Genomic DNA, 14,559 nt, shown 5'->3' with positions numbered 1-14,559 from the left:
TATTATATACCCACACCTATACAGTGTGTGTAAAATCATTAAATGATACTAAACTGTAAGCTGAACTTCATTACTGCTACCCCCTGCGTTGCCTTCTTATCAGGTGATATTTGCCTGGCAGTGGCTACTGGTCCACTTGGGCAACCCTGGCACAATGTAGTGGTGGTGGGATCTGTGTGAAGGCAGAGATGGTGATTGCCTGCCACTTTCTGATTCTACCATAGTTCTCTAATGACCGGGTACATTTTTAGCCAATTAGGTTTTAGAATAGTAGGGAGTGGGAAAAGGGGCAAGTGTTGGGTTACAATTAAGCTCTGCTTTAAAATATTGAAACAACGTCGAGACAACTTTTCTAGCAAATAGGTATTCTGTTCTTTCTGAAAATAATTATTGGGCTGCTTAATCCCTGCACATCATGGATGCATCTGAGTTGTATACCAGGACCTGCTTGCTTCCACAGCACATGTGAAAGTACTATTGCTATCTGTAACTAGGATAGGGTTCTGCAGTGTAATGTAGCTTGTAGCTCATTCTGGCTTCATTTTGTTTATGTGTGTTTATGATAGTGTGGCAGTTTTGGTGTGATTAGTACTGAAATGAGTGTGACATTTATCTGCAAACTTGCTGTGTTATTAATGTTCCCTGTTTGATATTAAGGAAGAAGAAAATTACCCAGAGGAATCTGAATCTAGAGCACGACCATCAGAACCACAATCTCCTCCCCAGGTTTCCCGTCACAAGTCTCATTATCGCAACAGAGAGCACTTTGCAACCATTCGTACTGCCTCATTGGTAGGTTCTTTTTTTCTTACTGTATCAAGGCATAATGGTCATCTTTTTTTTCTTCTATTTGATGGGTTACTATTGTGTATACTTGGGTAAACTTTGCATGTGTTTTCATGAGTGTTGTGTGAGTCTTGATCAGTAAAACTTTTTCAGGGAAATATTCACAAGGTAGTACCTGAACAAGTGTAGTCTCTCTCTAATTTCCACATGAGCTGAGATTAGCAAGGTATTTGAGTGAACAGGGCAACCAATTGAAAAATGAACGCTGCCTGAAGGAAGGATTGGTCAAGGGCGGGTCAAGAAATGTAAAGCCTTTGCAGTTTTGTTGCATTATTCTTAAAGTTACTAAGTTGACCAAAATATTTATTATATATAATAGTAGATAATTGGATAAAGAGTGAGTAGTATCCCTAACTGTAACCCCATGAATCAAGGCATTTGTTTGCAAGGCATTGGCCAAGTGTTCAATTGCCAAGATGTATATATTTGGAACAGCCCTGCCACATCCAATTAAACATAGATCTCACACATAAAAATGTTTTGTTTTAAAGTACCCAAGTACATTGGATATTTTATTGAAAGTTGATGCATCTAAAGCCCAGAACTTAACCTTATGAGTTTGAAAATGCTATGAAAAGTATTATTGCTAACCCTGCTTTACACTACAAATCTGATCTTCCAGACTTGGGCTACAGTCTAATTGCGGGCAGTGATGTAAATTACCATGAAGCTGAATAATTTTGTCTAGCTGTCCCAGAATGAGTATGCTACTCATGAGACTGAGTATGCTCATTTCCTAAAATCTGATTGCACAGTCTCCTCTAGATCTACCACCAACTATGTAATGTAAGGGCCTACATGTTGGATACAAACAGAATGGATTGTTTGGATTTGACCTCACATTACATAGTTTTGGTAAAGTAAAAAATGATTGTATAGAGATGATATTTTCACTGTCACTATCTTCTTACTGTTTGTCTTTTTTGGCATTATGTTAAATTTTCTTTTACTATGTAGAGATGTTAGTCAAGCAGTCTTTAAAAAAAATCCAGTGATTACTTTGACCATATTTTAAAGAGAACTCCAATATAATACATTTTTATTAACCCTTGCAGTGGGGCTACCTCCACAATGCAAGGGTTAACTGCTCATTCTTGTCTAGGTTTAAAAAAAAAAAAAAGTTATCCTCACCTGATGCTGCACACTGGCTTGTTCCTAGACCGGTCCTTCCAGCCTCTCTCCCCCTCTGCTCCAGCAGTCTAAGGTCCTGTTAACCATCACATTCTATACAGTGTATAGACGTGAGAATGCTGAGGAAGATTACAATGCTGCAGCAGAGGGGGAGAATGGCTGGAGGGAGTGCTCTGACAGCTGGCTGGCACGAAGCTTTGGGTGAGTCTAACTTTGTTATTTTAGCACCTAGACAGAAACAAGTGTTTATCCCTTGCAGTGTGGAGGTAAGGTAGCCCCACTGCAAGGTTTTTAGAACCATTTTTTTCTGGAGGAGTTCTTTCAAATAAGAGGTTTAAAAATACATTTTATGATTTGAATTGTCATTGGTTTTTCTTTCTCATTTTTCAGGTGACAAGGCAAATCCAGGAACATGAGCAAGACTCAGAGCTACGGGAACAGATGTCCGGATACAAGCGCATGAGGCGGCAACATCAAAAGCAGCTGATGGCACTGGAGAACAAGCTGAAGGCTGAGATGGATGAACATCGGCTCCGGCTAGACAAAGATCTGGAAACCCAACGTAATAACTTTGGAGCAGAAATGGAAAAACTAATTAAAAAACACCAAGCAGCCATGGACAAAGAGGTAAACTAATAGGAGTCTAAACTTAAAATAAAAATGCCAAGTAGGATAAGCCCTAGTTGAGATTTCTGCAGCCTATACGGTTTCGGTTAAAGGTTTTATTAACCCTTGCCGTGGGGCTACGCCTGCAATGCAAGGGTTAGCTGCTCATTTTGGTCTAGGGCTGAAAATAACAAAGATATACTCAGTCCTCCGAGCCGGTTGTCTGGAACATCGCTCCCTGAAGCCTGTCAAGGACCAGTCTAAGAACCGGTCGGCTCAGATCAGGTGAGTGTAACTTTCTTATTTTACGCCCTAGACCCAAATGGGCAGGTAGCCTTGCAGAGCAGGGGTAGTCCCACTGCAAGGGGTTAATAAATGAAAAAAATAAAAACTACCCGGAGTTCTTCTTTAAAGCAAAGCAGGCAACAAAATCCATCTGCTATTCATGTGTGCAGTGATGTAGCAGTGCTGCTTTATTAATTTCCTCCTTTCTCTCAAGTTTCTATCAAGGCCACAGAATAGAAGTAAGGTAGGTAAGCCAGTCTTGTGTACACTCCTATACCCTGATGGGTGTGTCTAGCAGACTGTTAAATAAGGGTTTCTTAGCTGCATATTGCAAGTTATGTTGTGCTAGCCAACTGTAACAACATGTTCCCCTATCTGGCATTGCTTATGTTTAATTACTGGGAATTTCTAGTACTTGTAGCTTAATTTTAAGCCATTGAAGCCACCATTACTACAACTGTGCATGTGATTGAGCAGTGGCTAGTATTAAAATGTTGTGCACATTATGATAATGCTTCATTAATGTACCAGACCTCAAAAAGGAACGCAGTTTCCCACATATGTTATACAATTTTGGAAGATACTATCTGATTTAATGTATGTATTTTTGTAACAGTTGAAGCTGATGGCTAATGAAGAAAAGAAGTTCCAGCAGCACATTCAGGCTCAACAGAAGAAAGAGCTGAATAGCTTCTTAGAGTCACAGAAACGTGAATATAAGTTGCGCAAGGAACAGCTAAAAGAGGTATACTATACATCATTGGGGGTCAACTTACCAGGTATAGGAGGCCTCAAGTGCAGTACTTGATATGGCCAAAGGGCCACACATTATTAAGCACTGTGGATATGCTACAGGAGACACAGATCATTGCCTTTTCAACCCATTTTACAAATCAATGCTTACACAGAATCCCCTTAAAATTACTCTCTCTGCTTTTGGCATTCCCTATAGCAAGATACATTATAAAAGAGACAGAAAAAAATATGCAATGGAGAATTGAGTACAGAAAAAGCAAAACATTTTAGAAGAAATCATTCAAACCATTAATCCCTAACTTGCCTGGCATCTGATTCTGCCAGTGCAGGTACCATGGTATGGAGCAGTTGTTCTAGCATTGTGAGAGCTATTTTAAAGAGCCATTCCCAGGTTGTCGCTGTGTCGTAGGTCACTTGATACCCCTGGCAAGTTTAGGAACTTTTCAACTTATACTGTTCCAGACCACTTGCTGCTCAGATCTGTGTAAGTACTTAGGCAGGGAAAACACCGTGTACTGCAGGTTAGGCACCAGAGGTATGCTTGTAAATTAAGTCCACCTATAGGACAAAAACTGTTGATTTTTCCTCACCTCCTGCCTCTTGAGTAAAAAAAGTACCCGATTGCTGAATTTCACAGCAACTTGGTGCACACTGTCCTGGAATTCATTGAGCAAGTTTCAATGAACTTGAATCCAGTCTATCTTGCCAATACATAGGGATCCAATTACAGCTAATGGTGCCCCTCTCTGGCAATCGGGTTTCTAACCTGATTGCTGGCTTCCAGAAAGGTGTGCATGAACTTTTGCTTTAGAATGAGTATTTATACTCCTAAAGAGGCCTGGGAATGAGGGTAATTATGTTTTTTCGCTTGTACCTGGACTTAACCTTCAAAGAAAAGGGCCTTTGTTTGTTGTAATAGGTTTTACCGAGCAGTCCTAAAAAGTACACAAGTGTGAAGATGGCTTTTTATTAGTGAACAAATAAGACCTGTAAAATATCTAGTTTGTTCACTATTATCAGATGAGGATGTAGATGTTAGAAGTTAGGAGCCCTAAAATATGTTTTTGAAAATACATATTTGTCACTATATAAATTCATTGGGCTGTTTGATTACAATGGCTGACATGTGTTTCCTCATCAGGAGCTAAATGAAAACCAGAGCACTCCGAAGAAAGAAAAACAGGAATGGCTGTCAAAGCAAAAGGAAAATTTCCAGCATTTCCAAGCCGAGGAAGAAGCCAATCTCCTACGACGTCAGAGGCAGTACCTAGAGTTGGAGTGCCGCAGGTTCAAGAGGCGGATGCTGCTTAGCAGGCACAATCTTGAGCAGGATCTAGTTAGAGAGGTTGGTTGCTGTTTTAAGCAAAATGCCTGGGACATATGAAAAGGCACTCCTCTAAAAACCATCTTATATATTTTTAAATGTTAATAGTGTAACTTTCCTGTCTTTTATAATGCCTGCAATTAATTGCACTCCTTTTGCATTTTACACTGTTCCAAATTGAATGTGTTTTTGGACCCTGAGACTTTAAGGGGCTTTTTTTAAGACCGTTTGTAGGAGAAATGATGCACAGGGATGAGTTGAGCATTGTCATGGTAATTAAGTCATAGTGCAGTAGGGAGTTGACACCCAAAACTGCAATAGTAAATAGTACTACCGCCTTCTGGCTATGCAGTATGGCAAGGGTGTATGAATCACAAGAATAGCTGAGCAGATTAACATATATTTTGATAGGTGTAGCAGTTCAGATGTCGGGCGAAACGCCCCAGTGTTTTACGAATGTATCCGTACAATTGTTAACAAATGGAACTGAAAAAGAAACCAAATCTCTTACAAGAGACAAAGCTATTTGGATAATTGGTTAAATAATTTTTAGCAAACCATTAATATATACCGGAATATATGAACAATGTAGCACAGCCATAGAGAAGCTCTTGCTCCCTAAGTCCAGCAAGCCTGGTTATGACCCAAAGAACTGCAGGAGACCCAGCCAACCCCACCTTCCCTGCTGGCCTCATGAGACCTTTGGCAACGTTCAGATGCTGCCCAAAATTTCTGTTTTCACTAGAAATAAACTCTGAGGTCTTGTACATACGGGCTTCAGCTTGTAGAAGAGCAGCGAGTGCAGAAAGCTTTTACAAGCATTTCCAAAACTTTCATTAAGATATGCACAGCTTAAACCCTTCAGCTCTAATTTGTTGATGTTAAACACACATCATAATGAGATTGGTGCCTATCAATTTAAACAAGCTGCTAACAAGCTTCAATATGCCTTCATCAAGTTTCAAGCTGCGCTGAGGATTTCTGAAACCAACCTGTGTCTACTACAGGTAGTCAGCACCTCCATCAAAAACTATGTTTAACATCCCCATAACTGTAGGTGTACTTTAAAAGCTTACTTTGTAAGGTTACGTGAAGTTTGTAATGGCTTATGCTTTGCAAAAGCTTGCTGTGCGCACCACACAAGCTGATGCCTGTGTGTGCAAGGCATTAAAACGGGACTAAACTGTAGAGTACTAACCTCTTAGCAATGCAACATCCGCAAGCACCTTGGTCTCCTGGTTGGCTGGTGAAGGATGACACAACTCCCACCTGTGCGAATGGGAGTCAATTTATCCTGGCACTGAGCAGATTCTGGGATTGAACTTGTGTCATATATAAAACTCATATCACCCCAAACACCTGGCCCCCCACCAGCACCACCACCACACATATGCTTAGGTCCCTTTTGGTATAATTTATTCAATGGGTTTACTTAAAGCATGGTTCTTTTATCTATTTAATAGGAACTGAACAAGAGGCAAACACAAAAGGACCTGGAACACGCCATGCTACTACGACAGCATGAATCCATGCAGGAACTAGAATTTCGGCATCTCAATACCATACAGAGAATGCGTTGTGAGCTTATAAAGTTACAACATCAGACTGAACTCACAAACCAGCTGGAATACAACAAGAGACGTGAACGGGAATTGAGGCGCAAGCATGTCATGGAAGTCCGGCAGCAGCCCAAGAGTCTAAAGGTAATTTTGTTTATTGTTCAGGCTGACAGAGTTAAGGCAAGACCATGCTGGCAATTCACGATCAGGCTACCTGCATATTTAAACATACAAGCTGTGTGTGTTGCAAATCTCCAGTAGGGCTTATTTAAACATGTCTTGCTCACTCGGTAATAAAAAATGCAAACCACATGCAATGGATGACTTTTTATTAGGTTTAGAAAGTGACACTACATCCATTTTTTTTTCTGCTAGCATGTTTTATTCTTTGTCGGCTTTACTTTGGTTCCCTTCCGAGTTGCCCAAAAAACATTGCGTTTCCCCGGATTTTACAGCCTTTTCTTACAGATTTTGATGAAGTCCAATTTGCCACAGTTTCCTTCATTATTTGAAGCTGGACTGTTGATACCAAGTGGTGATAAGTGGCTTCCTTTTGTACAATGGATGCTGTTTTATTGGGAGAACTGTATGTAATTTGTTTTTGGTTTGCATGTTTGCGCTATTCTAAGACATGTTGTCTTCTGACATACCGGGGTATTTAAATAAAACATGAAGCATTTAGTATATCTCTAAATTATTTTTACTCTTAGCTTAATTGCTTGTATGTCAGCAATGATTACTGAGAAAGAGTATATATTTGCCATATCAATTTGTGACCACCTATGCTGAACCAGTGTATAATATCTGATTTATGACTGTGAGGCTGTATATCCTAGTTCACTCGTATATGCTGTTTGCGAGTCTTAAATTACACATGAGGTTTTTTTTTGTTTTTTTTTTGTTTTTTTAAAGTCTTACAGGCCAAATTTTATTGACTTTGTCATGCAGAAGTGCACCCATGGGTAATGTCAGGCATTTGTTCGAAAGTATTTCTCTTCAGTATAGGTTTTATTTCTGATTATTTACCCTTGGTCACACGTGAGTGATGGAAAGAGCAATCCACACCCAAAATTTCTGCATGACATCAGCTTAAAATAACAATAAAATAACACAGACTACTAAATCTTTAATCTGGCTGATCCTTTTAAGCCATTATAAAAAAAAACTATTCCCTGATAGTTTTTGTTTTATGATTTACAATGTATTGTTTTCATATTCTTCATCGGTCACAGGACTTGCTAGTTGAAAGTGTGAGGTGTACCCTACTTCAGTTGTGCTACTGTCCATGGTCCTTGCTTGTCTGTATGATTTTAACATATTCTTGTTTTTACTGTGTGTTCAGTCTAAAGAGTTGCAGATAAAGAAGCAGTTCCAAGACACTTGCAAGATCCAAACACGACAGTATAAAGCTTTGCGTAACCACCTCTTGGAAACCACACCAAAGAACGAACACAAAGCTGTTCTGAAGCGGCTGAAAGAAGAACAGACTCGCAAGCTGGCTATTTTAGCTGAGCAGTATGACCATAGCATTAATGAGATGTTGTCCACACAAGCAGTAAGTGCGGAGAGTAACTTGCAGTATGTAAAAGTATATGGTTAATTTTGTTTCTTTAGAAAGTATAGGGTGAATGTTACTTGTCACTTTCATTTGTTCTTCCTGCACACACCTTGAAAATCACAGCATTGAAGTTTTTTTTTCTTCATTTGTCACTAAATACGGTACTAAATTGTCTTGACTAAATAGCATGGTGGTGGTTTTTCCATTGTTGTTTACAGAAGGATGATTGATCTTGGTCAATAAATTTTTTTAGTGTGCTGTAGAAACTGAATTAACTGTGCTAAATTCCCCAGGCTCGGCAAAGGTCCCCCGGATTGATACTAGTATATGCCCAGTCTCCTCTGACCCTGCCTCGGCCAGTCATCTAACAGGAACTTATTAGCACAGTTGACTTAGACATTGCAATAATTAAAAAAAAAATTAAAAATACCTTTTAGCATATTCTCAATAAGAGGCAGTTTAACACTTCCACTTGTGTCACAGTGCCTTGGCGCCCTCTTGCTCTAGGCTCACAGGAAGCTATCTGGACATTGATAGATATACACCACCAAATTCTGATTACTGGAGTACATGGTGTCATTAGCGTGCAGCGTCTAGCAAGAGGGAGAGATGTTCTACCTTGACACACATTGACACACTGCATTACTTGAGGCAAAAGAGCAGCTGAAGGCCTACCACCAGTGCCGTGCCATTTACAAGGCAACTGTTGGAAGCCGAAACTGAGGTAGTCTCAACCGACTAAGCACAATTTTACGTTTAGCTGCCTAATATGATTTTTTAAGTAGGCACGTCTGCTTTCTGTATGCTTCTTCATACAGAAGTTGACTTTGTTGCATTTTCATGGGCTTGTAGAAATAGATATGAAGATAAAATGACGTCCAGCACTGGAATTTTTATATTAATTTTATATACATATTTTTTTTTTTCTTAAGCTTATTCTGAAAACCATATAGTCTAAGTAGTGCGTATTCGTACATCTCTCTCTTGTGTCACTGTGTCTTTTTGTTATTTTCTCTTGTGACCCCCATCACTGATGTCTTTGTCATGTTGTTCCCGTGTGTAGCAGTGACGCGTGTTGAGGCAAAGGTTTTCCATTAAGCTTGGGAAACTGGCAGTGCTTAGCTAAACATTTTCACCTTGTCTTTCAGCTGCGACTGGACGAGGCCCAGGAAGCAGAGTGCCAGGTTTTGAAGATGCAGCTGCAGCAAGAACTGGAGCTACTAAATGCTTATCAGAGCAAAATTAAGATGCAGGCAGAGGCTCAACATGATCGTGAACTGCGTGAACTGGAACAAAGGGTTTCACTCCGCAGGGCACTTCTTGAACAGAAGGTACGTGAAAGTTTGTCATAAGGCCCGGCATGGTGAAGAGCGTTAATGGAGAATTATGAGGCGCGTGATTTTCACTCAGCCTCATAATCTGAGCCGACCTGTGACAATAAAACTGTCACATGTCGGCTCAGTAGATCGGGATGTGAGTGAACACATACCATCGTTCGCTCAATTCTCGATCTATCCCTGCAGAGAGCCGTGACTCTCATGCACGGCTCCCTCCAGGCATTACCCCTTGTCCGATCCTCCAGCGATGACTGGCGAAACGGACGGGGGAGGGGGCGGGCACAGCTGGCTCTGCCTCTGGATAGGCAGAGCCAGCTGTCAATCCCGCAGCTGGGCGGATCCAGACAGTATTGTCGGGGTCCGTCCCGGCTGCGGCGTCTCAGTATACTGAGCTTTAGGTCACGGGAGAACGCTAGTTTGTGTTCTCCCGTGACCCTTAGGAGAACTATGGGGAAAAGCCCTGACCCCATAGTTCTCCTTTTAATAATGCCTGAGCATAGCATGTTTTATTTTAAAGGCCAAATCAATTACCATACCCACATGTGCTTTCCCTGTAAGTGTGATTGACAATTGTTTTCTGTTGTCATAGACCTGAGATTAAGTCTGCCCAAAAAAATCCAATTTCTTTTTATCCTCTGTATTCTTCCTGACTATGGGACATGAATATATCTGTAAAAAATAAATCAAGGCAACTGGACTTGCAGTATTTTTCGTGAAAACGTTTCACTGGTCATCCGACTAGCTTTCTCATTTCAGAATTGACCTGGATGAATGAGAACTTTCACAGAGACAAATTGGACATGGACCTCCATAATTTGGCAATTTCTTGGAGGTTGATTTTTTTCTGGGGGGGAGGGGCGGATTGGAGTAAAATTTGGGTTTTTTAAAATTTCCTAAAGAGGATACCAGATTTGTTACTCTTTGGCAACAACTCTGCTTCTGTTTACATACTTTTTTCCATAAATATACCCGCAGTAAAATTGATTGTTATCTTTGTTCTATTTCTCCTTTGCCACACAGCCCCAAATGATATCTCCATGTGTAACATTTGAAAAGGTGTTCTAGTCTTGTTCTTGTTTTGTCTCCAAACATATTGGCGTTGATTGGCATTGTAGTTGGTTCCAAAATACCTATAATTTATCAAAACGCTGTTGCCCACGCGAGATGATTATTTGTGTGATGGGGTAGTGTGTGGGGTTTACTCACAAGCTAGATTTGCACAAGCAGTGCTGTACAGTGACCACTGCTGCTGTGACAGATAAAACACCCTACAGAGAATCTGCATTTTGATTGTACATACCTGATGACCATGAACTTCTGTTTCCATGTAGTAGGATTTACAAACAAGAAACATAAAAGTGATTCCACTGCAAAAGTGAAGACGTAAGGTGGGAGGGAAGTATGTGCACTGGTGTAAGCAATGTCCAGATACCAACAACATTTGGGGGATCATCCACTTGGAATGCGGCTGAATAATGTCAGTTCAGTAACGGAACTACATAGTTACATAGTTAGTCAGGTTGAAAAAAGACACAAGTCCATCGAGTCCAACCTATAGAGATACAAAGGAAAGAAAAAAAAAAGAACAGTCTAAACAGATCACTATGCCCACAATTACCCAATGTTGATCCAGAGGAAGGCAAAAAAAACTAGTATCCGCATCAGGAAAAAAACAATCACCAGGAAATGTCTTCCTACTAATTTAGAGGTTATTAGAAAGGGACATATTTTGTTGCAAAATATGCATGAGAGTTTTTGATTTTAGCTTGGAGCTCAATTTTAACCTATCCCCTTCTTTTTAGGAGTTGCTTATCTTCTTGTTTTCAAAGGCTTACTTAGATTTGTAGAGAAGTTCATGGCTGTTGGGTGTAAGCACAGCAACATGAGACATTTCAAGGAACAGAGAACTTATTAAACTCCTGGATTGTGTTCACATGATTTGATTAAGCCCTGACAATCTGTTTCAATTCTGGAAGCAGTGGAGGAAATGGAAAGGTGCCCAAACCTTCACACATGCCACAGTTGATGTTTTATGTTTTGCAATCTGTGAAATTTGAGTAAATAACTGGCAGTTTGTTCATGAAAAAGTATAGATAAAAGTCTGTGTACCTATGTGCATGTTCTAAAATTCTAACTTGATTTGATTGATTTTTTCTCTCTCCTAGATTGAAGAAGAGATGTTGGCTCTACAAAATGAGAGAACAGAGCGAATACGAAGCCTCCTTGAACGCCAAGCTCGTGAAATAGAAGCGTTTGACTCTGAAAGCATGAGGCTAGGCTTTAGCAACATGATTCTTTCCAATCTCTCCCCCGAGGCGTTCAGCCACAGCTACCCGGGAGCTTCTGGCTGGTCCCACAATCCCACTGGAGGCCCTGGACCTCATTGGGGTCACCCCATGGGGGGCCCACCACAAGCCTGGGGCCACCCCATGCACGGTGGGCCCCAACCATGGGGTCATCCCTCAGGGTCTATGCAGGGTGTCCCTCGTGGTAGTACAATGGGGGTCCGCAACAGCCCCCAGGCTCTGAGGCGGACAGCTTCTGGGGGACGGACAGAGCAGGGAATGAGCAGGAGCACAAGTGTTACTTCACAGATATCCAATGGTTCACACATGTCTTATACATAACTGCAAGAAGAACTTAATGGCCATTCCTTTTGACCATTCAACACAAACTGCCTAGAGATGTCCTCACAGCAGCTTCCTCAAAGGTACTGAGCAGCTGCAAAAATAAGGCTTCCTACACATGCTGTATTTTAATCAGTTTGTACAGGGTTTCATGTACGTGTGTATCTAGTGTATGATTGCATTGGCTGCTGGGTTTATAAGACAGATAAGTGAGCGGGAGGAAGAAAGTAAAGCATGTGGTTTTGTATTGAAGGTTGCTATAGTCTGAAAGTGCTTGGTGAAGCTGCATTACTTGTACAAAGCAAGACACAAAGATTTATACTTGGGAAGTATATCCATACCATGAGCACTTGGTACATTCCCTGGCTCGAAATGTCCATCACTACACTCCGTTAGGGCATTGTCTTTTCTCACTCAAGAAATTCAGTCTTTTGTTTTTTTTTCTGCTGTGTGAGTGGTCAACTATTCAATTATTACCAGGGTCATAACCATCATTGAATAGGTTAGAATATTTCTTGCTAATCAAACTACATTATCTGCAGTTAGGCCAAAAAACTTTCTAATCAGGTTCAGATGTTTGAAGAATGTGCTGCTTCACAGGGATTTTTCAAAGTATTCTGCATTAACTGTGCATGTTAATGTGGTTAACACAAACCAGCACTACCTTCTTACTTGTATATCTTTTTCATGCAAAAGCTGTCACTTTTGTGTCTATTCAAGGCTACCACAGCATATTGGCAATCAGCGTGTGCCATGTTTCCAAATGGCTGAATAATCTGCCGATTGTACTTACAGCTCTTTGTTGTGTTCTGATGTACCTGGCTGGAGCAGTGATGAATAATCTTTTTGGGCTTTTTCAGCGTGCTTCGTATCGGGAATATATTTCAGCCTTGTTTGCAGATTGCATTAGTGCTATTGTAGTGGTTTGTTTTATGGGCGTCATGCTTTCTGTATGTGAGAACTTCCCAGCAGGTACAAGAGACTAGCAGTAAACCTTTGTTTGATGCCATTTAGTTTTTGTTTTTTTTAATTAGTTTTGAATTTTGCATATCTTGATCTTGCCACAAACAGCCATCCATTTTGTTCTCTGGTTGCCATTGCACTGGTTGGTGTGCTGCTAAGGGGCGTTCCTGTTACAGACAGCAGCTGTCAGATTACCCATATTCTTGTATTTGTTAGTACTTTGTGTTCTTGCAGCACAGGACATCAGTGATGTTGTGCCATGTGTTCAGCTGTACGCTCAGCAAGTATGGTTGAAATTTGCAGAGTCATGTTAATTTAGTTGAGTTCTTATTTTTTTAGGTGCTATTGTTAGTGCCAATAGCAGGAAGTGAAACCCTGCTGAAGTTGGGGGCGGGTGTGAAGTTGAGCAAGTGGGTCAGATATGGAATGCGTGAGGCGCCATGTTGAGTGGGTTTGGTATGTTTGCAGGACTTGGAAAATAGAAATATGCATTGTAGGTTCCCTGCTTCTTCGTAGGACTGCTGGCCAATGCACTTGCACTAAGGCCCAAAGGGTTAAAATGGTCCACCAATTGTAAAGACTGGATTTGTGGGAGGGGCTATTTTTAATTTGTCCAGTGCGGTCCTATATTTTCTTAGTCCACAATAGCTGTTCCTATCCATGAACCTGGGGTTGGCTGTACCAGTTATAGTCCTGCCTTATCAATTCAGTCAGAACAAATATTCCTCTATATAAGCAGCATTACATATTAAAACAGAACAAAGTGTTTGAGATTAGTCAATATTTTCTATCTGGGAGAATATTGGGATAATCGAGGTTCAGAACGTATCGTTCTATTTAAATTGCTATGCTGCTCCCTTTTTTTTTTTTCTATACTCACTACAGTAAACGGAATGGCTCCGTCACACACTAGCTACCAGATCATTGTTCGTTTTTTGGGGAGGCATTAGTAAAACATAAGAGCATTGCACTTCAATGATCATCAAAACTACAAAAGTTTATCTTGCACACGCATCCTGTATTTGAAGATTTCCCTTTTCACTACAGTACAAAACCTAACTCTCAGCTGGGAGCAGTTTTATGATTTACAAGCCGCTTTTTTTTTTTTAACTGTAAAATCCTAAAATTATTAATAATAATCAAATACATTTTCTTGGCATCTTAATCGCTTTGTTTTTGGAAGTTTGGGCTGTTTTCTGCTGTTTTCTGCCTCAGCAATGTCTGAGCTGAATGAGATTTTTTTTTTTTTATTACTGATAACATAATATGAGTCATCAGCATTTTTAGGGTCTACATGAATGTTTTAAATTTCTAACACAGGTCTTCTATAGAAATGGTGAAGTGTTAACTGTCCTAATCCGAATCTAGCTGCCACCTTTCTAGAGAAGTAAAATAGACCTCTTGTTAATTCTTTCGAATAGGCTCCACTTTTTAAAGTACCTTCATGTTTATACAATTCTTCCTAAAACTCCCCTTATCAGAATGTGATTCGTGAACAACTAAAAGTGCTTATTTTTGTACTTTAACCCTCAACCTCATTCCTTCAGCAAATGTTTGCTCAACATTT

At 40.3% G+C, this 14,559-nt stretch overlaps 1 protein-coding gene across 3 annotated transcripts in view; it reads left to right on the top strand.

Annotated features, from left to right (window-relative positions):
• The window catches only part of TAOK1 (TAO kinase 1), a 79,900-nt gene extending 66,658 nt beyond the window's left edge, over positions 1 to 13,242 (top strand). Inside the window, exons 12-19 of one of the 3 annotated variants that reach the window (XM_018563430.1) lie at positions 658 to 792; positions 2,368 to 2,604; positions 3,485 to 3,613; positions 4,766 to 4,969; positions 6,412 to 6,651; positions 7,850 to 8,062; positions 9,214 to 9,396; positions 11,568 to 13,242. In XM_018563430.1, coding sequence (XP_018418932.1) covers positions 658 to 792; positions 2,368 to 2,604; positions 3,485 to 3,613; positions 4,766 to 4,969; positions 6,412 to 6,651; positions 7,850 to 8,062; positions 9,214 to 9,396; positions 11,568 to 12,029 — 1,803 coding nt within the window. In that variant the 3' untranslated portion in view covers positions 12,030 to 13,242. The remainder of the gene's footprint in view (positions 1 to 657; positions 793 to 2,367; positions 2,605 to 3,484; positions 3,614 to 4,765; positions 4,970 to 6,411; positions 6,652 to 7,849; positions 8,063 to 9,213; positions 9,397 to 11,567) is intronic. The other 2 variants (XM_018563431.1, XM_018563432.1) reach the window with 2 other exon arrangements.
• The last annotated feature ends 1,317 nt before the right edge of the window (positions 13,243 to 14,559 follow it).

Source organism: Nanorana parkeri, unplaced genomic scaffold (assembly GCF_000935625.1).
Source record: "Nanorana parkeri isolate BGI_ZX_2015 unplaced genomic scaffold, ASM93562v1 scaffold663, whole genome shotgun sequence".
Classification (NCBI taxonomy): domain Eukaryota; kingdom Metazoa; phylum Chordata; class Amphibia; order Anura; family Dicroglossidae; genus Nanorana; species Nanorana parkeri.
This window is presented reverse-complemented; position numbering and strand designations above follow the sequence as displayed.